The sequence below is a fragment of the Heterocephalus glaber genome, unplaced genomic scaffold (genome assembly GCF_053883595.1).
Source record: "Heterocephalus glaber isolate CG9 unplaced genomic scaffold, H.glaber_assembly_v1.0 deba00000470, whole genome shotgun sequence".
NCBI classification, from domain to species: domain Eukaryota; kingdom Metazoa; phylum Chordata; class Mammalia; order Rodentia; family Bathyergidae; genus Heterocephalus; species Heterocephalus glaber.
In genome coordinates, this window is record NW_028258145.1 from 6,767,796 (window position 1) to 6,794,381 (window position 26,586).

Genomic DNA, 26,586 nt, shown 5'->3' on the forward strand with positions numbered 1-26,586 from the left:
TGGGTTTATAGATTCAAAAAGTTCCAATCAACATCACAGCAGTGTTTGTGTAAGTGTGGGTGTGTGTTTGTATGGCAGTGTGGTTGTAGGCACCCATGTGAAAGTCATGTGAAAAGGTAGATGACCAAGACTAGTCAAGGTGGTCTTGCATAAGAACAACAAATCTGGAGGATTTATCCTGCAGATATCATGATCTCGTGTGCAGCTACAATAATGAAGACCGTAAACATGAACTCTCCTCCACTGGGCCAATTGTGCATCCGTCTGGAAAATGGCCTATCTTATTTCTGCTTTGTGCCAAAATCAATTCCAGATGGAGCAGAGATCTAAATGGGAAAAATAAAATGATAAACTTTTAGATTGTTCTTTCTGGATGTCTTCATGCGTCCTGACTTTAAGAAAGTCTTCTTCTTCCTCCTTTTGGTTCCTCTGCAGCCTCCTCCCCCTTACCCATCTTCTCTCCTCTTCTGTGATCATTGGATGAATGACTGGAAAGATGTGGCAGGAGAATGTGGAAGATTCCCTAACCCCTGCTTCTTTCTTCCATGTTTTGGATTTTTCTAAGTAACTCGCCTATCTCGGGGAATGATTGTAGCTTTTGAGTGATTTTGACTTCCTGTTGAACCATGGAGGATTCTGACCTATGGTCCTCAGTACTTTTTCTGTTTTTGTATATTATACTACTTATGTGGAAACTTAATAGAATGCACTTTAGTTTTATATAGTATCCATGCTCAATTGCTGTGGGCATTAGTATCCATTATCAGTGATAATAATGAGTCAATAGTGTAAATGCAAAGCTGACCCCAAATATGCTTTTTCTGCAATGAATATGTTCAATTTTCTATGCTCAAAGTTTTAATTCTTTTCAGTTCTCATATTTCTCCCCTTTTCTGCTTTAGTCCCTGATTTCCAGAAGCACGTGATTGGAATATTTGTCACACTGACATTTATAATTACATGCTCAGTTTTCATCTATAAAATCTTCAAGGTTGACATTGTGCTTTGGTATAGAGATTCCTGCTATGATTTTCTCTCCCAAAAAGGTATAATCTGGTATTCTTTATAATATTTTCTCATTGGAGAGAGGGGATAGTTAAGACATGTAGAAGGTGACTAGGGTTTTTACAGAAGGTTTAAAATGACAGGTAGTCACAGCCACAAGAATACTAGTTATTGTTATATGTAATTATAGTTTCTTTGACATAATAATAGTTTCATAAATGGCTAGGCTAATGTCATTGCTTTCTAAGTTACCTCTTTAGCATCACATTGGCAGGATAGAGAAATGCTCAGAAGTCATTGTTGAGGACAAACTCTATGGCATGTAGGGTGTAGATCACCCTGTGATCTACTTTCAGGTGAAAAAAATGACTAGATTTTCATACATCTGGGAGACTTTCCCTTTCTCTTTTGTTATAACCTTGCAAAAGCCAGGTGTGGTGGTGCATGCCTGCAATCCCAGCACTCTGGGAGACTGAGGCAAGAGGATTATAAGTTCGAGTCCAGCCTGGGTAATTGAGTGAGACCCTGTCTCAAAATAAAAATGAATAAGTGAAAAGGGGTAGGGCTATAGCTCAGCCCTGGATTTAAGTCCCAGTATTGCAAAAACAAAATGAAACAAAACCTTTAATATCATGATAATACATAAAAAAGAAGAATAGGTAGAATTCAGAATTTAGGTGTTAAGATGTTTGGGGAAGAGGATAAGAACAGGAAGATAAGGATCCTTTCCTAATGACTGCATGTGCATGGCAATACAGGAGCAACTTCCTAGAGAAAAAAGTCAATAGAAAACTCATGAGAGATGAACACTTGAAAAGGCTATCGAATTATTTTGATATTGTTTCTTCAATCATGCCATTGTACAAAAAATGATTAATAGTTCAATATGAAGTGCATGTTTGTGATATTGATGTTGATAATCTTTCATTTTCCTTCTTGGTTCTAAATATATTACATTTTCCCTTTAGCTTTAGATGGAAAGATCTACGATGCTTATATACTGTATCCAAAGACCCTCACAGAAGGGTTCACCTCAAGCTCAGATATTTTTGTATTTAAAATCTTGCCCGAGGTCTTGGAAAAACAGTTGGGATATAAACTGTTCATTTATGGAAGGGATGACTATGCTGGGGAAGGTATGTATACAATGCAAAATAATAAGAGGCTTGTTGTAAAGCTAATTGCTAAATTTGGGATCATTCTTTCCAGCAGACTGTGGTGCTTAGCTCCACATACTTCGCAGTTTTACTGATCTCTTCAGTGATTTCTGGTGATGATTTTTGCACTTATTAAATGCAAAGAATTCACTCCTCCTATAGTTTGTTAGATCAATAGTTAAATGTATTTTTATTTGTTCTGGAACGCTTAATGACTGGATTCCATAGCTACTTTTCAGCTGGTACAGAAAATGGAAGTGTTATAGTCAGATGACTTAACAACAAGTTTTTAAAATTTCCCCTGAACGTTTCCTAAGTTCTACGTGGAATTCAGCTTTTGTGGGTCAGCTGTTGGGCTGGTCTATAAGGGCCTAAAGTCCTATAGGGTCCACAGCAAGCCAGAAAGAAAGCATCAGGGGATGGGGTGGAAAGAACCTTGTAAGGTTTGGTTCTAGAGAGAGTGATTATGAATAGTTAATGGTAATTTCTGTTCTGCATGTTTTCCAGACACTGTTGAAGTCTTTAATGAAACCATACGGCAGAGCAGAAGGCTGATCATCATTTTAGTGAGAGACATAGCAGGTTTCAGCTGGCTGGGTCACTCGTCTGAAGAGCAAATTGTGATGTACAATGCCCTTATTAAGGAGGGAATCAAGGTTGTGCTGGTCGAGCTGGACAAAATCCAAGACTATGAGAAAATGCCAGAGTCCATTAAATTTATTAAGCAGAAACATGGAGTCATCCGATGGTCAGGGGACTTGAGAGAAGGAGGACAATCTTCAAAGACCAGGTTCTGGAAGAACATCAGGTACCATATGCCGGCCCTGCCACTGTCGCCTGCATCCCAACAGCAGTTACTGCCCCAACCCAGCAGGCAGGACTCTGTGGAGACACTGCAGAAAGAACTTCATTTGCCGCTCAGGTAGCTGGGAGCAGCCTGGCCAGGAGTTCTTTGGTGCCTCTTGTCTTGTGGTGCTGCAGGATGGGCTGCACCTCCTGCCAACTTCTGTGGTCATGCGATGGACCTGTCTGGTCCCTTGTCCACAGGGTCACCTGGAGTCAGATTGTTGAGGGTGCAGGACTTGGTGACAGTAGCAGCCCAGCATGATTCAGAGCAGCGGTGTGGGCCTTGTTGAAGGGTGAGCAGTGCCCTCTCCTTCTCCAGGTGCCCAAGTTGCCAAAATGATGGAAAACTGGAAGAAAAAGCATGCAGGGCAGGGCTGCCCTCTGGACACAGATTTATGAAGTTATCCGCAGCCACACTGGGGACATTGCAGGATCACTGGGCCTGAGTTGCTGTCCTGGGCCATGCTGTTGGTGAAGTGTGACTCTTAGCTCGTGGAGGAAGGCAAATGTGTTCTTGGAGAACTTTCCATGCTTTACATTTTCCATACTCGTCCAGAGCCAACAGTCAGTTTCCAAGACCAGATTTTATGCACAGTGGTGAAAACTGTCATTTCAGTGAAAAAGGGATTTTCCAGGATCCCAAGGTTGTGAAATCACCACCGCTTTCTTCAGAAGAGAAAGGATCTGAAAGTGGTGGTGGCTGGGTCTAACCTCCTCCTCCACTCTTCCTCCTGCCCTCCCCAGAGCCAACAAAAGCCTGTCCTTCCTTCTTCTTGCACATTTCACTTGGCTCCTTGTTTCTTTGCAAAGACGTCTCTGCAGGGGCTTCCTCCCTCTGCTGTGTCACTAAGTACAGCACTCTCTTGCCTCCTGGTCCCTGTTGACACCCCTGTGATGCTCAGCTGAGGAGTCAGGGACAGACTGTCCCACTACCAGTGTCACCCCACCCCTAGTGTCACCCACCCCCAGCTTCTCTGTCCCATCCTTACCAGCTTCCCCCCACCAACCTGCCCATGAGCCCCAGCTGAGCTGTGGGCTTTGCATCTGCCCCTTGGTGTGGTGAATGGAACTGTTCCTTGCATGGGCTCCAGCTGACCAGGAGTCTACCGAAATGTGGGCGCTTTGACTTCAGCACTGTAGACCCAGCAGGCTTCCCTTCAAGACATCCCATTGTCCCTCCTATCCCTCTGCTAGTGCTACCCGGTGGCTCTCACTCTAGCAGGGGATGTGGGGGCCTCTCTCTGTCCTTCATTTCCTTCCACAAACAATTTGCACATATAACATAGATTTCTGTAGTGGCTCACTGTTTAAAAATATTTTCTAGTAATTGTATTTAATTTTTTAAGTATTCTAATTTTATATATATAAAAAAGTGACCTATGTTTAAACAAACAATCAAAAAAACTCATTTCCACTGGCTCAAGGACTTGGGCCTTCCTCTCTGGCTTCTCATCTAGTGCTCTGAATACTTGATTTCCAACCATTAACTGTCCCTTCCCTGCACTTTAGTGCTCATGTGAGAAGAAATGGTCATTTCCCAGGAGGTATCAGAGCCCAGGAATGTTTTTATGGAAAAAAAATTTTGAAACTTTTACATGTTGGAATTTATGAAAATGTTTAGGTTTTATGAAGAGCCTTTTTATTTTTATATATTCTTTCCCTAAAAGGCCTAAAGGTAACTATTTCTTAGCCAATTAAAATTAAAAGCAAATTGGGATTTTAGGTGTAGAAGTAAATTATTTTTTAAAATGTGACAATCCTGAGGGTAATGAGAGCAACTCTAGTTACGTGAACTCGAAGAAGTCAAGTTCATGAACTACTTATCAGAAGACTCACACACGGTTTTAGAAGGTTAGAACTGGGGACAAAATTGGCCAGAGAGTAAGGGGACATGGGGCCAGCCAATAATTATGAAAGCCTAGCATCTGGGGTTTAGGCAAGGACAAGAATCAAGTGATCAGCCTGGGTGAAGGATCTCAAACATGTATTGTTCAGCATCGGGCGATTCCTGAGAATGAAGCTCCATTTCTGCCCTGTGAATTTTCTTGGAGTTATCATCCCTCAAAAACAAAAACAGAAATAAAACTACCCTTTTTTTTTTTTTGGTACCAGGGATCGAACTTGGGTCCTTGTGCTTGTGAGGCAAGCAGTGGAACCACTGAGCTAAATCCCTGGCCCTAAAACTACCTTTTAAAAGATCTTCCTTTCATGCTTTTCCCATTAGTTGGATTTTATATTGCACTTTCTGATGGTATTTTCTAAAAAGTCAGCCGAAGAGTTGAAGAAATGTTTGGAAATCCAATGAAGCATTTAATTACTAGTGGTTAAACTGGCTTAGCAGAACTTATATTTTCTCTTCTACCTTTTAAAAAAATTTTACTTGCAATACAAGAAAAAGTATTGAGCCGTTTTTAAAATGACTTTTTTATTAATTAAGTTTATTTATTGGTACATTTTAGGTATACAATACAGTTACATTCGTCATTGGGATCTTGTACCTTTACATGATGTATCTTGGTTCTTATTTTTTCCCCATTCCCCGGCCCTCCCTTCACCCCCTATACCCTTCCCTATTTACAAATAATTTGTTTCCATTTTTTTTCCTTAAATGTATAATTGATATTGTGAAATAGGAAGAAAAGATCTAAAGGAATAGGGGAAATGGGAGGGATAGGGGAAAGGAAAGAAGGGAAAAGAAAAAATATGAAAAAAAATAAAATGACATTTTTGATAAATTATGTTTGTACTGGTTAACAATGAAGGGTTTTTAAAAAACAAAACTTGTTTGTATAATTTTTCACAGATGCCAAGTATTTTTGTATCTTAAAACACCAAATTCCCATACAGTGTGTATCTTCCATAGACTACTTGTTTTCCAATAAAACTGTGACACCCGGTGTTGAATATTGTTGGGAACCCATTTCTCTGCCTGTCCTTTCCACAGTATGATCTGGACACTTCCAGGCCAGGCTGGATGTAGGATGTGGGTGTGGACGGTTTTTGGGGGCGGGGACAGGGACAAGGGGCTGGGTTTGGGCGTCACTGGCCTGACAGTGTGCCCTGGTTTCCTTAGAACAGTATAGCCTCATCTGCATTCCATTTGCTCACTCAAATGTCCTGTGAGTCTCACTATTATGGGCCTTTTAGCTGCCCCTCCCCATGGAAAGGGCCACGTATGTATAGACGTTCACATTTTACAAGAGCCTTCTGTGCATCTTTTCTGCTGACCCAGGAGTTGGACAAAATTGGCAAACTCAGTGTACAGAATGCTTGAGTTCAAGCTGGTGAGCTCTTCTGGTCAGAGCGCTTGAGCTGCTCAGTGCCACCCCTTCCCCCATGCCAGCACCTGCAAAGGGCAGGAGGCCCTGCCAGTGCCTGGGATAGGGGAAGCGGCAGGTGGGCCAAGAGCCTCAGAAAGCCCTGGAGGTGCTGCCTCCTCTCCACGTGATGGGAAACCTTACACCAACTCTGAGGCCCAGTTTCCTTACTGGGTATATTACCTAATCCATAGAGCTGTGCAAGGATTGGAAAGACTCCATATATTTCCACAGGCCTAGCCTAATGTTGGGCTTCAAAAAATGGTAGCTTTACCTGGGTTATGGTGGTATAAATGTGTGATCTCAGCATGTTGGGAGGCTGAGGCAGAAGGATCACAAGTTCCAGGTTAGCCTGGGTGACTTAGTGACTTAGTCAGACCCCATCTCAATCAATCAATCAATCAATCAATAATTAAGGCTGAGGTTTAGTGCTAAGGCCCTGGGTTCAATTCCCAGTATTGCAAATAAAGAAATAAATGAAAAAAATAGTAGCTTTGTTCATAACTATACGATCAATAAACTTGGTTCTCTTGAGTCCTACTAGAATATGGCAATAGAGTGGCTTGAAAAGAGTTAAAAACAAGGATGTGGCTGGAAACAAACCCTAAGAGATCCTAAAAACAGTCAAAGCATCTGACATGGAGGTGTATAATATGTATGATGTTGAAGCCTGGGCTCTGCTGAGCTCTCAGCCCCTCTGCAGCCCCAGAGGTGAAGGGGTGTAAATCAAGACAAATATGTTTAACATATTCCTGATCAATGTTTCCCTAAATACCCAATAAAAATTAACAAGGCAAGGGCCGGGGATTTAGCTCAGTGGTTCCGCCACCTGCCTTACAAGCGCAAGGTCCCGAGTTTGATCCCTGGTTAAAAAAAAAAAAAAAAAAAAAAAAAAAATCAAAAAATTAACAAGGCAAGAACGTAGAAAAATTTAGGAATTAGCTATCCAGAAAATTTGCCTAGGCAAAATGTCTCATCCAAAGAATTCCAAGGGCTCTCCGCCATGTTTTTGTTCCTTTACCAGTTAATGTGGTTTTTAGCAAATTGTTAGAAGAATCAATCCTAACTGCCACTAAAAAGTTATATTTTCTGCTCTCGTATCAAATAAATTTCCAAGAATAAATGCAAAATAGCTTTATGTGGGGCGGTGGGTCTCTGAATGATTTCTCCATAGGAATCTCATCTGATGGGAAGATCTGATTTGTAAGTTCCTGAGTTGCCACAATTTTGAAACAAAACGCCCCTCTTCATTGCTTTGAAGCTAGTTGTGCAGTCTGTAAACAGGACTTCCTACTCTCAAAGGTGTTTCTAGGTAGAAAGCCTCTGCCCAGTACTGGATAGAACCTCCACATATATTTTTCTCAGTTCTACTGCTTGAGTTCAGATGGAGTGAAAAGTTCTTTCCCTTTTACTAAAATGAAGCACACAGATAAACCCTGCAGGGGCAGGAATTTGTAAAATAGGAAACAGTGCACATGAAAAAATACATAGGAGAAAACAAGTTGGAGGGGGATTTGGGAGGTGTAATAATATTTGTTTCATAAACAAAGTATAAAAGCGGGGAGAGAGCGAAAGAGAGAGAAGGGAGTCTAGTCTGAAGGAGGGAAAGAACTACAGGAAATAGGTACTATTTAAAATGACCTTTCAAACAAAACCATGCTCATCTTACCCTGCAGTGCTCAGGGTTCCTCTGGGGAAGGCAGCAAATCCTATCTGTTCACTTTAAATCTGAGCCCAATCATTAGCACAGCTGACTCCCAGATCTGCAGCAGTTAGACCAGTTGAGCCTGTACTGCTTGAATCCAGACTGGCAGGATCCCCTTGACAGCTCCAGGGCTCCCTAAGGGAAGTAGAGTTAATTTACTCATAAAGCTAATTTATGAAGCTGGCTTGTCATAGATTCTTTGATCTGGAAATGATCCCCCAAATCATTTGGTTTTACATCTGGTTCTGGGAAGGGCATTGCTGATAATCATTCCACAGGGTCCCTTGGTTCTCCTTTTATTCAATTTGTCCTGGGAATTAGATCACTCAGACTTTAGTGACAAGGTATTGCAGTTTTCATAAGCCATGTTGTCACCTGGAAGCTGGGTCCTGATGCGGCAAGGAACAGGCCCCTTACTTCCTTGGTCCTGGGTTCTTGGTACTCTTGATGAAAGAATTCAATCAAGACACATAGGTGGCCATGAAGAGATATAGGCAGAATTTATTGTTAAATGGATATAGATAGAGTAACAATTTCAAGTGAGAAGATGGACAGTTTCATGAGGGCATCTACATTTAGTGTGAGTCGAGTAGCTTTTATGTACCCAGAAGTTATTCCTGGGGTTCAGAGAACTAGGATCATTATGATGCTTATCAACATTTTACTTAGCAATTACTTTGGAATTGTAAAATGTCTTCCTGTCCTTTTTAGATGGGTAGTGTTTCCTCAGGGACTTTAATCATGTAAAAAAAAAACTTACAAAGAGAAGTTCTTCATTTAAACCAGGCCCAGCCCAAGGCTGGAGGGTCTTTGAAGAACCTTTTCTTTCCTGATATCATTGGGCTACAGGCTGTGGCAGCCAGGGATGCAATCTGCCCTGTTTTGGATCTAGATGGCCAGGTGCTCTGTGGGGTCACTTTGGGTCTGAAACCTAACAAGTGATTATAAGTATGTTACATATTGATGTCTCTGTTTCTTTACTCACCTGCAGTGCACACTATTTTGTGTATGCACACACGCACACACATATAAACACACACCCATTTGTCCCTCAGGCCCACCAATGTCTAACTTCCTGCCTCACTATGTGGGACCCACTTGTGGTTAGTTTCACCCTGGCCACTGCACCCCTTTCTCTCCTCAGCCAAATCTCTTGCTGACTCAGCTCACCTCCCTCAGACTCTGGCTTCTGCTTTGCTTTCAAAGCTTTTGCTATTAAATCCTGCCTGATTGCTTCTAAATTCTTGTGTTTCTTAATACTGGACTCCATATCCTCCAATTTCCAAAGCACAAGGAATACACATTTGCTCTCAAGCTTACTAAGATCCTTTTAGAAACACTAGGCAGTGCTCACTTCAGCAGCACATACACTAAAATTAGAACAATACAGAAACACTAGGTAGGTACCAGAAGTCACATTGAGGAAATCACAAAGAAAGAAAAACGTAAGTCCAGTCAGAGGGTAATGTTGAAGAGAAAGTTGTCCAAGAGACAAACTCATGTGATGAAGAGTTGAAGTCCCTAACTGAAGTATTTTGGGTTTAGCCTTTGGAGGAGGTCTGCAGGAGGTGTTGCAGGCTGTTGATTAGGAGGACCAGGCCCTAGAGTCAAGGTGACTGGGCACTTCTGTGAGTGGGATTAGATAGCAGGGACAGATGTGAGAGGAAGGACAGTGAGCAGTTAATGAAGCAATTCCCTTGTGAGTTGATTATTGCAATTCAAATGTTCTTTTTAAACATAAAGTAGAAAATATACATTTTTGAATTATAGAGGCAACATTAGTTTGCAACAATGGAGAAATTTTTGAAATGCATAAAGAAGAAAAAGGTACCTTTAACCTCACAACTTACAGGTCATTGTAGTGTTCACTTTAGTAGATAACATCAAATGACTTTCCTAAGTGCTTGGGTTAATTTGTGCTCTCACCAGCTGTAAATGAGAGAGCCAGGTGTTACACATTCTCACCGTCTTTGGAATTGTCCATTTTTATGATTTTAGCCATTTTTGTGGGCTTTAGTGGTGAAGGTAGTGTTTTGGCTTATATCAAGATGTCCCCTCAAGTAGGGGAAGTGGGAGGGGTAGGGGAAAGGAAAGAAGGGAAAGGAAAAATTATGAGAAGTGGAAGATGTCCCTTCAAAGCCTCATGCAGTCATACATGGGAGATTTTGGAGGTGGCTGAATCTAGGGTGTGTGATGTTGAGATCAAGGGTGTGATGCTGGGATTGACTCATAGTACCATGCTAAGATTAAGGCTGCCCCACCCAGGGTGTGAGTGCTGCCCATGGGTAGCCTGGCTAGGATATAAGGGACCAAAAGAGGGCCTTTTCTTGTTACTTGTCACTTTGTTCCAGAATCGCGGAAAGAAATGTACGGAGACACAGAAGTTGGGTAAAAAAACAAAGCCCTTACTCGCTAGCAAGGGGGACTGCCAGAAACTCGTCTGATCAATGTCCGCCCCGTCCTTTGTTTTAACATTTCCTTTTACATCTTCTTTTAGCCATTACCTCATTTCTGGTGGTCTTAGTCAGTAAAATTTCTGTTTCTCTTTTACAACTAGTTCCTGTTAATGGTTATAGTCACAGACATATAACAAACAGATGGCGCCTAAAACACATACACTGTAAACTACCCAAACATTTCTACTTTGCTTTTCTCCAGATTAAATGTTATCTACAGTTAGGTTACAGGTCAAAGTTTCAGTTAGCCATCACTTTAAACAATAAGAGTTACGGGAAAGGTAAATCTTAAAGGAATGGATTACTTATTCTACTTCAGCTACCTTAATAACTAACCTATAGTTTAAGTTTTCTCTATCAACTTGCTGCTTGCTTCCCCGCTACTTCACTGCTTTGCTGCCTTCCCACCTTTTGCCCACCATGAACTGTTTCTTCTCTGGTATACCTGTCTGCCATAGCACCCTGCCTTGGATCCAGCAAACTATGAACTTAAACCTCTACACAAACTGAGTGCTAAATAAACCTTTCCTCCTTTAACTTTGGGTGTTGGATGCAAAAAAAGTAACCAAGACAGGTAGCATTTACATAATAAAAGATTATATTTTTCTGCTTTAAATTTTCTCATAGATTTTGACTGTAGCATAAATCCAACCTTCCTGTTTTCCTTGTCTGATCTAGCTCTTGTCTATCTTTATAGCTTCAGTTCTCTGACTCACCCTCTTATTTCCTACATTCTGGTCACACTGGTTTTATTTCAATTATTTTGAAATTTCTGAATTCTTTCCTCCTTCTGAGATTTTGCACCAGCTGCTCCTTGCCCATGAAACTCTCCTTCCCTAGATATCTACTTGGTGGGTTCCCATTGCTGCTGGGACCCCACAGTCCTGCTCTTGTAGGGACACCTTCTTTATCATCCCACCATTCACAATGTCTGATGTGTACATGGTTCTCATCAACCTAAAATCAAATGTTCTTATTTTCAAGATGGTAGGATAACTGAGCTCTACAGGGCATCTTCTCTCCTGCTATGTTTCCAGCAGTGAGTATATTACCTGGGCTGGACAGCTGGACATGGGCTGGACAGCTGGACCTGGGCTAGGGCTTGAGGGTAGAGTGAATCAATGAACCAGTGAGTGGGGCTGGATAGAGGAGTCAGGCTGAAAACTTCAGGAACTGAGTACTCTTAGCACTACCCTCTTGTCTCCCACTACTTCTAGCTCCAGAAGTTCATTTCACCCCAACAATCAAAACCTACTGCCCAGCTGCTGCCATGTCTTTCAATCCCACAGAAAGGAAATGGGAGAATGGAAGGGCTTTAAAGGTACAAAGATCTTGGTAGAGATCGCACCTCAGCCCAATGCTAGGGTTAGAACGTTTGACCAGTGCATGTGAACACATTCTGCTCCATTGTCCACTGGGAAACTTTACCAGCAGGTTACAGCCAGTGAAAACTCATCAGATGTTCAGTTAGAATAAATAAAATGTACTATTCATTCTGTAAAAATACATTTTATATGAAATCTTTGATACAGTTACTCTCTGTATATGCATCACATCTTGGTCTGAGGATCACACAGACTGAAAGAAATTCAGTCAATCAGAATTAATGAGTGTGTCCAGCACACAAGAATGTGTGGGCTTGCCTGCTAACAGAAAGAGGGACCAGTCTCTAGAGTAAGGTGATTTACATCCTAAAAATCATAAACCAGTAGAAAGTGTCAAGTACTTATAGCAAGTGAATAATGGCTTAAAGGACTGAGATATTCCCTTTGCAAAGACAAGGAGTGCTGGTGGATGATAAAAAAACCAAGTAGGTAAAAAGAAGAAGCACATGAAAAGAAATTTGAAGAGGAGAATGTGTAGGTGGCTGGTGACCACAGGCCATAATTTATTCCTAATTAGGAAGTGGAAAAATCCCAAGATAGCTTTCCACCACCAGACTGGCAAAATGTGCAGTATTTAAAATTCTGACCTTGTTAAATATTGGCAATAATATGAAGCAATGAAACACCTCTCCTTTAAAGAAAACCACTATGGAAAAAATTAGGAATTTGCTAACAGTTGAAGATGCATGTATCCAGTAATCCCTCAACCGCACTTGAATACCCACACAAGAGGACATTACAAGAATCACACAGCAGCACTGTTTATAAGAACAAAATACACAATTGGAACAACCTAAAAGTCCAAAGAAAATAGACACATAACTTCTGGTGTATTCATATGATGGGGACCGCTGTGAGTTTGAGTCAACTAGAATAGCACTCTCACAATGCCAAATCTCAAAAATGTAATGTTGTGCAAATGCAAATCATATGAATACGCAATGTGGATACTTTTGATTTGAAGACTCAAAAGTCTACAGAAAAGCACCTTATATTACTTAATGGATACAAACACACACATACACACACACCAGTGTGTTGAACCCTCAGTTGAAAGTAGTAAGGAGTTGAGGAGTGGGAACCAGGTATTCAGGAAGCGTGGAGGACCCTGTTTCGGATGCTGGGTCTTTCTTACATAGCTTAGGATCATTTCGAATTGTGTAGCTCTTGACATTGCATGATAAGATGCTTACTTCAAAAGAAAATTCTTAAAAGGAAAAGAATGAGTTTTGGAGTGATAGAGTTCAGCAAGTGTTAGCATTAAGCAGTGCTCCATGTGGTGTGGCCATAGCAAAGCAAACCTGAACTTGCCCCCTGGGAGCCTCTGTGAATAAATTTCATCTGAATCCCTTCCATCCCTTTTCTCTTTAGCCAACACTGCCATCCTGTTTCTGGGATTTCTCAGGGTAACAGATAACCTGCAGTAAATGTTATAGTTTCTATTGTGGTTTTTTAATCTTTAATTTTGCCTTAGTTAAAAGGGTTTGTTATTAATATGCACTAATGCTACACATTAATGGAGTTTAGTTTGATACTTCAATAAATGCATACTGCACCCATGGATCAAATCCAGCCTTTCTCTGGTCTGCTACCACCTGTAGTCACTGTTCTACACTCAGGGTAACTCTTTTTTTTGTTGTTGTTGAAGAAACATGCAATACTTACTTTTCTGTGTCTGACTTGATTAACATGTTTTTAAATCCAAAGCTTTAAATCCCCAAATCTTTTAATCCCCAAATCTTTTATGTGTTCAAAGTCAAAGGATTCCTTTTCTATCCATCAGAAAATGCATTGGGTGTGGAGACCATCCCTGGAGGAGTAAGTTTCAGGCCCACAGAGTCACTAACAAAGTGCAATGTCAGTAACATTCAGTAAGAACCAGTGCTGCTGGGCTCTGGGTGGGCCTGGGAGGACCTGGGATGGCCTGTCTTACCTTCACCAGCTTTGGGGGAACTATTCCAACTGGATTTGACATGCATATCAGACTTCTAACTAGAAAAACAAGACAAGATACAAAAACATGCATTCATCAGGTGAAAATGGTAGCATAATAAAAGGTTTCAGAAATACCCTTCAAAAGCCTGATGTGGTGGCACATGCCTGTAATTCCAGCACTCAGGAGGCTGAGGCAGGAGGATTGTCATGGATTTGAGGCTAGCCTGGGGCCTCATAGTGATTTCAAGGCCAGCCTGAACTACAAAGTGAGACCCTGTCTCAAAAAAAGATAAAAGGAAAAAAAAAGCAATAACAACAAAGCAAAAAACAGAAGGAAAGAATAGCCTTCAAAAACTTCATAGCAATAATTTGTGAATCACATTTTTATAGTAACGCTTTCATTAGGGGTAGGGATATAAACCCGGAAGAATGAGTATGTATAAAAAAATCCTTATTTAGTGCTGATGTTATGGGAAAATAATTGATCTCCACTTACAGTTTAACAAGGAGGTCCTCAGAATGTGGCAGCCCTAGAAACCCCCAAGGCACTGTCAAAAGATGTCCGTGAAACCAAAACTTTCCATAACCACATTAAGTCCTTTTGAGCCCTTTGTATTCTCCCTGGAGTATGTGGCTTTTGCCATAGATGCTGTGACACATTGTCATAAGAGAAGGAGTGCAGCAGGAGGAATGGGAATCAATGTAATCTTCTGTTAAAGATGAACATTCACAAGATTTGCCAAAGTCTAGGCCACTCCCACTTTTCTCAGCAAGTCTGCTTTAGAAAGTGTTAGTTACTTTTGGTAAATTGTATGATACTTATGTGAACGTGTAAAGGGGTTATTGTTATTCTTTAAAATAAATCAGAAAGCAAATGTTGAATTCTCCAACATAGTAATATGGACAGGTGCATCTCACATAAACAAACTAGGAGATCCTCACAACTAAAAGTGTAGAAATTCATGAACCACTGGCCAACCCCGGGAAGCCTCACTGGTAAAGCCAGCCCTGCCCCTGTGGTGGTTTCGGTGTCCCTGTCTCCACTGAAAGGCAGACCACCTGGGGAGGCCTTGCTAAGCACAGGTTGAGTGGGGTCACATCTGACCTCCTCCCTGGCTTCTCAGTGCCCCCTGGGATACTCCAAGCAGGTCCCTCAGATGTGGTCCTAGGAGACAACAGTCTCACCTGGGAGGATCACTATGGGATGTCTGCCTCACAGAGGTCAAGGAACATGACTTAGCAGGATTAAAACACTCCTCAGAAGCCCTTTAGGATGACTTCCACTTTGGGGACTTTCCATCTCGGCCAGTGTAGGACCGGAACTAACTGCTCCCATGGGACTTGGAAAGCAACGAGTATTTATTTATAGGGACTATCTGGAATGGATTTAAGTAGACATTCTTGATGATCGTGAAGAACTTGTGAGCTGCCAGGAAATCAGGAAAAAAATTTTCACTCTCTTCTTCCTGCGACGAGTGCCCGGCTCCTTCCCGGGCTTCACTAGGGCAGGTAGGTCTCCGCCCTCTCCCACAGGGAGCAGAAACACCCAGGCCTGGAAATGCCCTGCCAGCGTCTCCGTCTCCCCGGGATCGCAGAGAGAGGGCCACGAGTGCGAGGCGGCTGGGGACCAGGACTGAAGGGACTGCGGAGCCACCTCGGGCTCCACTCCACCTGGGCCACACCCAGGTTGGTGGCCCTGGGCCTCCTCCCCGTTTTTCTGCCGGGCCTTGCCAGAGGTGTTTGAGCTGGCATCTGCCATTGAGCAGGGGGTCTGGGGTTCCGGGTTAGACCGCCAGGCTTGGCGGGTCCTGAGGCAGCAGGTGCGCCGGGCGGGGACGGTCCCTGGGTCGGGGGTTGCGGTGGGGGGCAGGACGCCCCAACCTCCCAGCCGGGTGGCACTCAGGGCCGCCACAGGGCCACGTCGCCGCGCCCTCTCCCCGCCCCAGTCCCCTCCGTGAGCCCTGACTGAGCGCGGGCAGCGAAAGCGCCGGGCTTTGGGCCACCGTGGGGCCGAGGCAGGGGCTCCTCACCAAGAGGGCGAGGTCAGGTACTGGTCCGGATCCCCAGACTCGGTGCCGCCCCGTCCCGCCCACCCCGTGCTTTCTTCCCGCAGCCCGCAGCCCGCAGCCCGAGATGCAGATGCCGGCCGAGCTGCTCCGCGCGCTGGCACTGGCGCTGGCGCTCAGGCTCCTGGTCCTGACAGGTAGGTGCGGGGCGGGGGGGGGGGGACCCTGACCCCAGCATCCTCTGGTCCCCACTGTGATCCTCCCCGGATGGCCGGGCGGGATCGGCACCTTTCCGGCCCAAGCTCTCTGCTGCTCAGCCCCACCGCAGAGCTTTGACGTCAAGCCAAGTGCTCAGATTATAAGGAACTGTCTGCTTCATGCGATAAAAGTCTATTTTATGATCCAGGATAAAGTAAAGAAACCGTCAACAGATCGCAGTTCTAAGACAAACTAAGCAACCTGGTAGAACGGAGCAAATTTGGAAATAACCGAGTTGAGGATGAAAAAAGCCTTTTCATTAAGGCAGAAAAACAGGGGGCTGAGCAGGAAGAAAACAGGACTAGGCGCTCTCCTTTATTCTGGGGAGGAGAGGGATGGAGGGTGGAGATTTCACGAAAGACTAAAAATAGAAATTCCATTCGATCCAGGTGTGTGCATACCCGTGTTTATAGCAGCACAACTCATAATAGCTAAATCTTGGAAGCAGCCTGTATGTCCATCAACCGATGGATGGATAAAGAAAGTGTGGTGCTTACACACAGTGGAGCACTGCTCTGCCATAAAAAGGGATAACTTTGAGCCATTTGTAGGAAAAATTATCTATCTTTTATTTTGCTCTTTATTCTTTGAGTTTCTCATGGACGAGGAACCATGTGAAATTTAAGCTTCTGTGTCTGATTCATGTCACTTAATGTTGTGGTCTCAAGGTGCATCCATTTTCCTACAAATGGCTCAAGGTTATCCCTCGTGGATATGTTCTGGAACGTGGAGTTCTGCTTCACTCCCAGCTAAAGAGAATCCCAGGGAAAATCATACTTTGGCTAGAAAATTGAAGAGGAGTTTGTTAAAATGATGAAAACATCAGAGTTTTCTTTCCTGGCTAATTATGCTTGTTTTATCCTTCTGTTCCTAGGTGCCTGCAAGGATGTTAGAATGGCAAATGAGGTCCTTGCAGTCAACCAGCCCTTTGCTTTTAATTGCACACACCCACCCCTGACATTTGGGGATGTGAATGTGACCTGGTACAAAGCACCTCGCAACATCTCCTTGTCCAGAAACATAACTTGGAGAATTCACCAGGAGCACACCTGGATTTTGATTCTTCCTCTGAGTTTGGAGGACTCAGGGATGTACCAGTGTGTTATAAAGTAAGTTCCTCATCTAAAATAGAATGAAATCCATCTCTCTATATATCTGTCTTTTAAGAGCGTCTGTCATGAATCTAGAAAACGCAGTGAGACAACATGGCATAGATTTATAATTGTGATAAAATGATTTCTAATGAACACATTTGAAATGGCTTAAATAGGTGATAGATTTAAATCTATTTTAAATAGATTTGTAAGCCATTTTTGGAACATGAAATGCATCTTTTCCCATTGAAATTTTGCTTCAGGGTGGACCAGCTTACAAAGTGTGTTTATACCAATGCACCTACTGCCAACTCTCTGGGAATGGCAGTGTCAGCAATGGTGGCACACACAGGGAGGAGTCAGGCTTCTTGGGAACATTTTCATAAGGATTCTGCAATTAGTAAGCATGGTGCAAGCTCAAACCCATGCCAGGTCCTGTGCTAGGAGGTGATGTCAGTGCTTGCTGGGCCTTTCAGCCACTTCCAGTTTTTGGATATTAGAAGTAAAGCCAGTGGGAGACAGATGAGCCAGGAGGGGACTGGTTAACTGGAAAGCATGAGTCCTGCCAGGGTAGCTGTCTGCTTGATTGTGTGTGTGTGTGTGTGTGTGTGTGTGTGTGTGTTTAACTATTCAACTTTGTAAAACTCTGTGACACCTGGATAAAACAAATATGTGGACTAAATTTGGCCAGAGAGCCACAATTTGTGACTCTGCCATACTAATAATATGCATGACCTTAACTTATTTGACCTCTGTGAGCCTTGGTTTTCTTATCTGTAAAATGGAAGCAATCCTGGCCTGATAGAGATGAAGTAGAGATACACTGAGCTTCTGGGTGAAGTAGCTATGCCATTCTCCCTCTCTTATTTTGGGCCCAGAAGGTCCATTTCTGTGTCCCAGAAGGGCCTGTGTCCCACTTGGAGTCATGCCAGCTTCCTGGCTTTCATCCATGGGGCAGACTTGGTGTGCAGAATGACTCACCGAGTGTGCAGAAGCAAAGAGTAGCCAGTCCTCTGTGTTGATCAGTAGTGGTCCATTGTGAAGGCTACACTCTTCTGATACAGTCTAGGCAAGTGATGGGTAACCTTTTAGAACTTTCAATGATAACAAATAACTGTTGTGGCACACATGCCATAGGTTCACCATCACTGGTGGACTGTGAATCATTAACTGGAGTTGGAGATCATATATCAAGAAATCCACTTGCATGTCAGAAATGGGTTTAAAATATTTAAATCTGGGAACTCTGAAATGAAGAAAAATTGCTCACAGCCATTAGACCATTAGACCTTCTGCCATGGAAGAAACTGAGCATGGATTCTCCCAGATCTTTAACATCCAGGTATGACACATATTCAGAAAATTGTATATTTCTACTTTAAAGTAATTTCACGTTTACATAAAATTTGAGAAATAATATAGTGAGCTCCTGTCTTTCCTTTACCTAGATCTTCATTTTAAAGTAAGTTTTCCACATAATTTTCTGTCTCCATATATGTGCATCTATTTATTTCATCTGAAACTATTTCATTTGTACATATCATACCTATTTTACTACTTAAGAATTCAATGTATCCTTCCTATCAACTAGAATATTCTCTTACCTGATCATGGTGTAGTAATCAAATCCAGGAAATTCAGCCATCAGACAATACTTTAATCTATAGTTTATATTTTAGTTGTATTAATGTTTCCCTCAATGACTCATGTAACTTTTTTCTTTCCAGTACAGAATACAGGATCATGTATTGTATTTGGTTCCATAAATCTAGCTGGCCGTGTTCATTTTGATCTCTTGGCTAAGGCACTGCCCTTTTCACTCCTGTAGAAAATCCACATGTCTCCTCCTAATGGATGAGTTGTAGGTGTGTGTTGTCTTGTGTGAGGTATGTGGTGTGTACTGTGCCTTGAAAGTGATTTGAAATGGCACAAAGAGAAACAGAATACCTTGGTTTTTTGACTGCTTAAGAGTGTATGGGCTTTCAATCTGGTCTTTTCTTACAGGAACACCAAGAGTTGCTACAGAGTACATGTCAACCTCACTGTTGTCAAAAACTACTCGTGTGTCAGCTCCGGAAGCAGTTTGCCGAGCTTATCAAATGAGTACAGTCAAATATTATACACTGGAAACTCGGGCAGTCTCCGATGTCACCTGTACTTTCCAGACAGTTGCCTTCTGGATTCCATAAAGTGGTATAAGGTAAAAAAATTTCTATTGATAGTTTTTCTCCTCTTTCCAGGATTCCACTTATTTTTTTCTAGGTTAAGTTGCATTTTTAAAGGCAGATTGGTAAAGAGATTTGTGTGTCTAATATTTGTTAGTTTTAGCTATTGATAATGTTCTCCCACTAATTATTTGTTATTTGAAGCTTTATGGTTATCATCTTTGTAATATCCTATTATTTGTACCCCCTTCCAGTTACCCTTCTTTTCAGGGTATCCCCCCACATTAATTAACTTGTTTGAATGGCTATTCTCTGAAAGTGGTCCAATAATTACAGATTATACAGTCGCCACCTGGAAATGCCATTGCACCTTTCCCAACACGTGGCTGCCTCTGTCTGTTCCTGTTGCTGTGCTTGTATAATGCTGTACAGGTTTCTAGCCCTTCTTCTTTATGCAAATGCACTCTCCTCTTGGCATCTTCCTTCTTTTTCCCTCTGGTCTGTGCTGACACAGACACACAAGACCTACTCCTGAGCAGCCTGCGATCTAAGACTGAACCCTTTCCCCACCCCACCTTGAGCACTGTCCAGGTCGATTGTCTGGGTTGTGAATTTTCTTTATGGGAAAGTTGTCATCCATTGGCTCAGTTTCTTAACAGTAAAGGGATTTATATAAATGTCTTACTCTTTTCTTGAGCAAATTTTGTTTTCTGGGAAGTTACCCACTACATTAGAAGTCTCATATATGTTGGCAATCTGTCATTTCACCATGAGGTTGATTTTTAGTCTCTTGCTCTGTCTATATTCTCTTCCTCTCTCTCTCTCTCTGTGTCTCTCTCTCTGGCTGTCTCTCTCTGTCTCTGTCTCTCTCTCTCTCTCTCTCTCTCTCACACACACACACACACACACACACACACACACACACACACACACACACACCCCTGACTCATTTCATGGAAGACTTGTCAGTTCTAGCAGTCTTTTCAGAACTCCACTTTTTTTGGCCTTGTTGATCTTCTCTATTGCATGTTTTTGGTTCATTTAGTTTGTTTCTAGTTTCCTCTTTTACAAGGAATGTGGAAATGAGCATCCTGTACCTGTCTTCTGATGCACCTTTGCTGAGCTTGAGTTCCTCACAGATGCCAGTGGTCTACTGGTCCTAGGGTTGCTAGGCAGCAGAGATACAGATGAAGGATGTACCCTACTTTATTGATGACATTGAGTCACTCTATGAGATTTCTGGTCATTCTGTACTCTCACCAGGAGTATTCTAGGTTACCCGCTTTGTATTCTAAGATTAATTCAAAGATTAACTTGACAGGTATAAAGCTTTTTCTTAACATTGTTTTAGCCTTCTTTTTCTTAATTATTAGCTAGTAGTAAGATTGACCACTTTTTTCATGTTTACTGGCCATTTCTGAATCCTTTTCTGTACTATCCACTCGCATCTTTAGCTTGTAGAACATTTATATATATTTCTGTGTCTTGGATACCAGTGTTTCACATGGATTAAAAAGTCTTTTCATTGATGTATAACATATACAGCTAATTTTAGGCTTTGTTAGATTCAACTTATTCTTTCTTGCTATCTCTACTATTGGGCTTTGCTCAGGCTCTACTCAGCCTTACTTTGTGGAAATAGCATGATAAATTTCTTCCTGGTCATTAGATTGGCCATGTTGTAATATTTTTTATGCATCATTTGATCTTCTTGGTTTTTTGTGTCCCTCAAGCTTCAGGTGTCCATACTGTTTTTATGATTTTCTGGCTAGGCCCCGACCTGCCTCACCAGTTTTCTCCCCATCAGTTTTTTATACCCACTGCATCTTAGCCACAATGCTCTTGGCTATTTTGTGTCCCTGAAACATTGTGCATTGTAGGTTATGACTGTTCTTCTTAGCTTCTACAATATGAGACATTCAAATATTAGCTGCTATTATTATCATATTTTAATTTTGAATCTATCTTGATAGTGAGACATCAACCCTGAATTTTAGAATGAAAAACAAGCCTTTCAGAGTTTATTCTTTGAAATAATGCCCTAGTGGATGAAAACAGGGGCTGTCCAAGTCACAGTCACTGAATGACCCTTAGATACCAAGGCCAGATATTAATATTAAATATTTGCCTATTGTGAAAGAAAGAACAAGTCCATCAGAAAGGGTCTGCTCAACAATAGAAGCACAGGAAGGCCCAGGGATTGTGCCTGGAAGGGCTTATGCAGTGAGGTCTACCCAGAGAAGAGGTGGCCAAAGTCCAAAGACTCAAAGTTTGTGTTTTTCTGTCACCCAAAGAAGGCAGCATCCTGCCACCAGGGTTTGCTGTTTTCATCCCTCTGACTCTTAATGGTAACTTCCTTTCTATTTGGTGGGCAATTGTCTAATGATAACCTGGTTTCCCCTGTAGGGTATTTATAAGGAAACAATGTAGGACTTCTAGGCAGCCATGATGTACACTGTAAATAAACAAGCACTCACTGTGAACTCTGGTTGGCTAAGGGAGGAGAAAGTTCAAAACTTGTGTAATTAATTTTTCATTGCATTAGAGGTTTGTGTGTTTATCTATTAGACTGTGAGTCTACTGAAGACAGAGACTATGTCTTCTACCTGTGTGGCCAAGGTCTCTATGGTGCTGGGAAAGATAGAAACACAGGTGTTAGACTGAATAAGCACACTCAGTTGGCCAGGAAGTTTCTCTGTGGAGTAGAATAGGGTAGAGGAGCTGGCAAGGCCCCTTGAGAAGCAGGCGTGGTGACCAGCATAAGTGTGTGAGCTTCTGAGAGGATTACACTGTGAGTCCAGCCCCTGGATGGTGGCTGAGGAGGACAAGAGAGAAAAGCATTCCTGAGGTGAACTGGTCTTCATGCTGGTAGGCTTTAAGGTTGTTCCTTGTTGACACAATGGAGGCCTGGGTGACATGAGAAGTCACCTTCTCTCTGTAGCCTAGTTGCTGTGCAGGATTCCACCTAGGCTGTTGGTGAAGAGTTATTTTGGATTCTGTAAAGTAAAAACCTCAATAGGTAGAAAAGCTGTCATTGGGTCTGTGAAATGGTAGAAGCAGTCTTTACTCATCCGGGCTGATGGGAGTCCGGGGGAGAGATTGGCCATGTGGTGAAGAATGCTCCTGCCTGATCTTGTCCTCCCAAAAAAATCCCATATGGCTTAGCCCCATGAGGTATTCTTTGTCAGACATTCTGTAGGTGGATGTAGCTGGATAGATACAAATATAGATCCATATATATAGCTCACATACACACAAGGACTGAGCAAGGAATTCCTTTCTCTTTCCATCCATCCATCCATCATCTTTTCTGCTTAGATGGTAAATAACTGAGATGTAGGGCCACAGGATTTATCTCCCTACAGGATGGAGCTAACTAGGGTGCAACTAATGCTCCCAAGTACTCATTGATTAGAATGTTATTTTGAAATTTAGGACTGTAAAGAGATTACCAGGGAGCAGCAGAAGTTTGTTTCTTCGGATATGAAGCTTTTTGTGTACAATGTCTCTGCTGAGGACGGGGGGAACTATACATGCACAGCCATACTGAAGCACCAGGCACATCCAAGGATCCAGTACATGGTTTTAAATAGCATCACTGTGAGCATCAGTAAGTATGTCCACACCTGTCACTGGGTCTTCCTGTCCCTTTAGGTGAGTGGGCTTGTTTCAGGCCTTGGGCAAAAATAACCTAGATCTTGATTTTCCCAAGAATTAGCAGAATCTCAAACAAGTCACTGTTAGATTAGAGAGTAAAAAGAGGAAGGCAGGAGGGCACGAGCAGCTTAGTTTTCCCATCTAAGAAAAGGAGCACTCAAAACTCTTGGTTTGTTTGTGTTCATTAAGTGAGATCATGTAGGGCTGGCTGCTGCTGGGTACCTGGTGTTCAGTATGTGGGAGATATTATTACTATGATCCTAGTGTCCCCAGCCTGCACTGTGATGGATTTCAGTGGTCATCCCAGCAGAGACCTCCCCTGGCTCCGGCTCTAAATGGGCCAGGGTGTCTGACATGGTTCTGGGAGACCCATTTCCCATGAGGTGCTAGTCCCTAATGCAGGATGGCCAGTTCTCCTGAACACATGCCCTGCAGATTTCAAAGCCCAATCCTACAGGTAGAAGAAACTAACTTAGCCAAACCCCTTCATTCTATAGAGGCTGAGGAGGGAGTAACTAATGACAGTGCTTACTAGTGTGGACAAGGCCTGCGGCCTGCAGTGTGGCCTCCAAGCCCAGGCAGGCACTTTCCCTTCCAGGCACCTGGGGCCAGGGACTTTTTCATGTCTCACAGCTTTTGCCTGCTCTTCAGTACAGAGTTGTTTCTGTACCTTCTCACCAGAGGGACAGAAGTGTCTACCAGTGTCTGGGTACCTTGCTAGTGCCTGGTGCTGTGGTTCCCTTTGGTGCTGCCCACCTGGAGGGGCCCAGATGGCCCTGGCCCTGAGTTCACAAGAGGCTGGTGACTCCCATTCCCTCCCACTCACTGGCCTTTCTCTCTCATCTTCTATCTCCTTAATGAAATTACTCAGGTGACTTCGGTGTTTTGGGTGGCTTTCAGTTTTAACTTTCCCCTTGTAGTCAAGCACTTTGAAAGTAGACATCTCTTCTTGGTCACCGTTGAATCCTGGCACCTGTGCCTGGCCACAGATCTGTTTATTAACTGTTTATTTTCACTGCCAAGATGCTCTAGTTATACATGGGGATCTGGGGGAGTTTTGGGAAAGGTGGAATTTGTAAGACAGAATGAAGAATGTGGGTCCAATAGTCCATATTTTATGCTCATTCAGTCAACGTTGATTAATGATCCCTTATCTGGCAAGCATTATTTTTAGGTCGTGATAATTAAAAAAAATTTTAAAAAACCATTTGTTCCATCTATACAGAAACTCCTAGCCTGCTAGGAGTGAATCTAGAGGTATAAATGGATTGCTTTAGCCTCATGTGCTAGGATCAGGAGGAGAAGAAAAGAGCCATGGGGTGGCAAGTAAATGATCTGGAAGGCTTCCGAGAGGACACAGGTTCTCAGCTGGGTTTCAGAGGATGCATAGGTTTGATAGTCATGAGAAAAAAATGAGAAGGGGTCTCTGGGCAGAGAACGCAGGGTGAGGCAAAGTGTGGATGTGTCCAGCATAGTGACTTACATTGGCTGTGTCACAGATCTCACTAGAGTATGGTGATTGTGAGATGGGGGAAGCAAGGGAGTGGAGGTGAACAGGGGAAAATTCAGGGGGCTCCTTACATGTGGGCTTCACCATGTGGCCCCCAAAGGTCCTGGATGCCAGTGAGGGACGAGTTATGTGGCTGCACCTGTGATGGAGGAGGTTGGCCTTGAGATGGTTGGAAGCAGGAGAGATTGAAGAGGGTCCAGACGTTGGAGGGCACATAGCGGCTCATCTGATACCTGGGAGAGTCTGGGAGTCTGCACTTAGTGGGAGACAGTGGGGATTTCTTCTTCACTTTGTCCCCTAGGGATTCTTTACTGAATGCTGGCAAACCAGGTCCTGTACTAGGCACAGAGAGGACACGATGATAAAGAAAACAGCCATGACCACCGCCATGATGAAGCTTGGGGTCCAAGAGGGTGGTGAGGCAGAAATGAGTGCTAACCCACTAATGAGCACCCACTAATGTGTGGGTGCTGGGATGACGAGCTAGTGTAATGAGGGAAAGGAAAGTAGGAGATCAAACAGACAACAGAATGACTTCTGTTTTCCACGTGTGACCTACTGGGTCCATTGACTAGCTGGTGATGGCTTTTGTTTGGGAGTACTGAATTTGAATAGTTTGTAGAGTGTCCAAATGGTATGACCATCACAAAGGCCATGTATTTCTGCATTTTTTCCTAGCCTCCCCCATAACTTTTCCACATCCCACCCCAAATATATGAGGAATATGAGACTGAGCAGGTGATTGCCAAATTTTGGTGGCTAAATGGGGAAGAGAAGGGAGGAAAAAGACTAAAGCAGGGGTCCAAGGAGTCAATACTAGGATGCCATTGTAAAGTGGAGGTGCTGGGATGAAAAAGTTGGAGAATATGGAAGAGGAAGTTATGGAACAACATGGAGATTCATGGTTGGAAGAGGGAACTCAAAATAATGATAAGTTCAGGTCATTATTTCTTTCCACGTAGGACCTCTTCTGTATTTGTATTTTTAAGTACTGAAATTTCATTATAACATCTTGTTATTTTACATTTAAATCAAATATGCAATGGCTGAAGTGAACTTTCTTGCTACCTCAGTTTCTAGCTTCCTTTTTTTCCCCCCTCAGCAATTCAAAAATTTCTTGTTGAAAGAACGTCCATTTATGGAATGATGTTTTATCACTGTGATTTTCTTTTCTTGATCAATGTTTATTGACAGTCTAGTGCTTCCCAGTGTTGTGTTAAAGTATTTGGGAATGTAATTTGGGAAGTATTTGGGAATTCTAATGTAATTTCCTGTGGGTGTGATTTCTTAGCAGAAAGAGGTAGACCTGGAGGAAGAATCCCTAAGATTATTTATCCTCAAAATAATTCCATTGAAGTGCGACTTGGTGAGTAAAGTTGGCGGATTTGTTGACATCATCGAGGGCAGAACTTATTATAGCCACTTTTTCTAGTGAGTGTTTTGAATTTCAAAGGTGCAGAAAAATCTCATACAGACCTAGTTTCCAGCTTTGGATATGCCTGAGTTCATCAGCAAAGGAATCGAGATGAAAACTGAGAAAACTGAAGCCTAGCAAAGCCAGGATGTTGGGATTCTAGCTGTGAGCAATGTGGGCCTAGATGATTACTATAAATATGTTTATGCACAGGGAATAAAAACATTAAAAAATCCCTGAAAAAGACAGTGCATAAGATAAAACTACTGGTAAATAATGTTGGTCAGGAATTCTGGATTATATTTTCTCCTACTGGAAGGAATATTAAAGGAGTAGGAGAAATGACCATGTTATATTCCTTCATTTATAAGAAAGGACCAAAAAATATCGCCCCAATTTGTGATCTAAGTTGAGAAAGAGGCTCAGATCATTTTTTAGAACTTAAAGGAAGTCACTAGTAAAATAAAATATGTCAAGTATCTTCTAAAAAATGTTTCCATTCAAAATAGCTACTTAGATTGAATCAAATATTAAATCCAATGAGGATTTTATAAATCTCGTTACATACTCTTTCCTTAAAGGCACATATTTAAAAATTCATGCTCTAAGGTATTAAAAAAAACTGTGTAAATGAGGTGTCATTTGCAAAAATTAATCCAAAAAATCAGGTTGGGCG

General features: G+C 42.4%; 2 protein-coding genes across 11 annotated transcripts in view; both read left to right on the plus strand.

Moving 5' to 3' along the window:
• Il1r1 (interleukin 1 receptor type 1) overlaps window positions 1–5,905 on the plus strand; it is a 123,515-nt gene extending 117,610 nt beyond the window's left edge. For 6 of the 7 annotated variants that reach the window (XM_087203928.1, XM_004844463.3, XM_021258120.2 and 3 more), the window contains 3 exons: window positions 903–1,046; window positions 1,974–2,141; window positions 2,670–5,905. In XM_087203928.1, the coding sequence (XP_087060054.1) occupies window positions 903–1,046; window positions 1,974–2,141; window positions 2,670–3,088 (731 nt within the window). In that variant the 3' untranslated portion in view covers window positions 3,089–5,905. Of the gene's footprint in view, window positions 1–902; window positions 1,047–1,973; window positions 2,142–2,669 lie in introns of those variants that run through there. The other variant, XR_015448357.1, reaches the window with a different exon arrangement.
• Window positions 5,906–15,014: 9,109 nt separating this feature from the next.
• Window positions 15,015–26,586, plus strand: part of Il1rl2 (interleukin 1 receptor like 2) — a 34,859-nt gene continuing 23,287 nt past the window's right edge. For 3 of the 4 annotated variants that reach the window (XM_004844728.4, XM_021258128.2, XM_021258127.2), the window contains exons 1-6: window positions 15,322–15,492; window positions 15,920–16,009; window positions 16,945–17,179; window positions 19,169–19,364; window positions 22,765–22,939; window positions 25,788–25,862. In XM_004844728.4, coding sequence (XP_004844785.4) covers window positions 15,940–16,009; window positions 16,945–17,179; window positions 19,169–19,364; window positions 22,765–22,939; window positions 25,788–25,862 — 751 coding nt within the window. In that variant the 5' untranslated portion in view covers window positions 15,322–15,492; window positions 15,920–15,939. The other variant, XM_021258126.2, reaches the window with a different exon arrangement.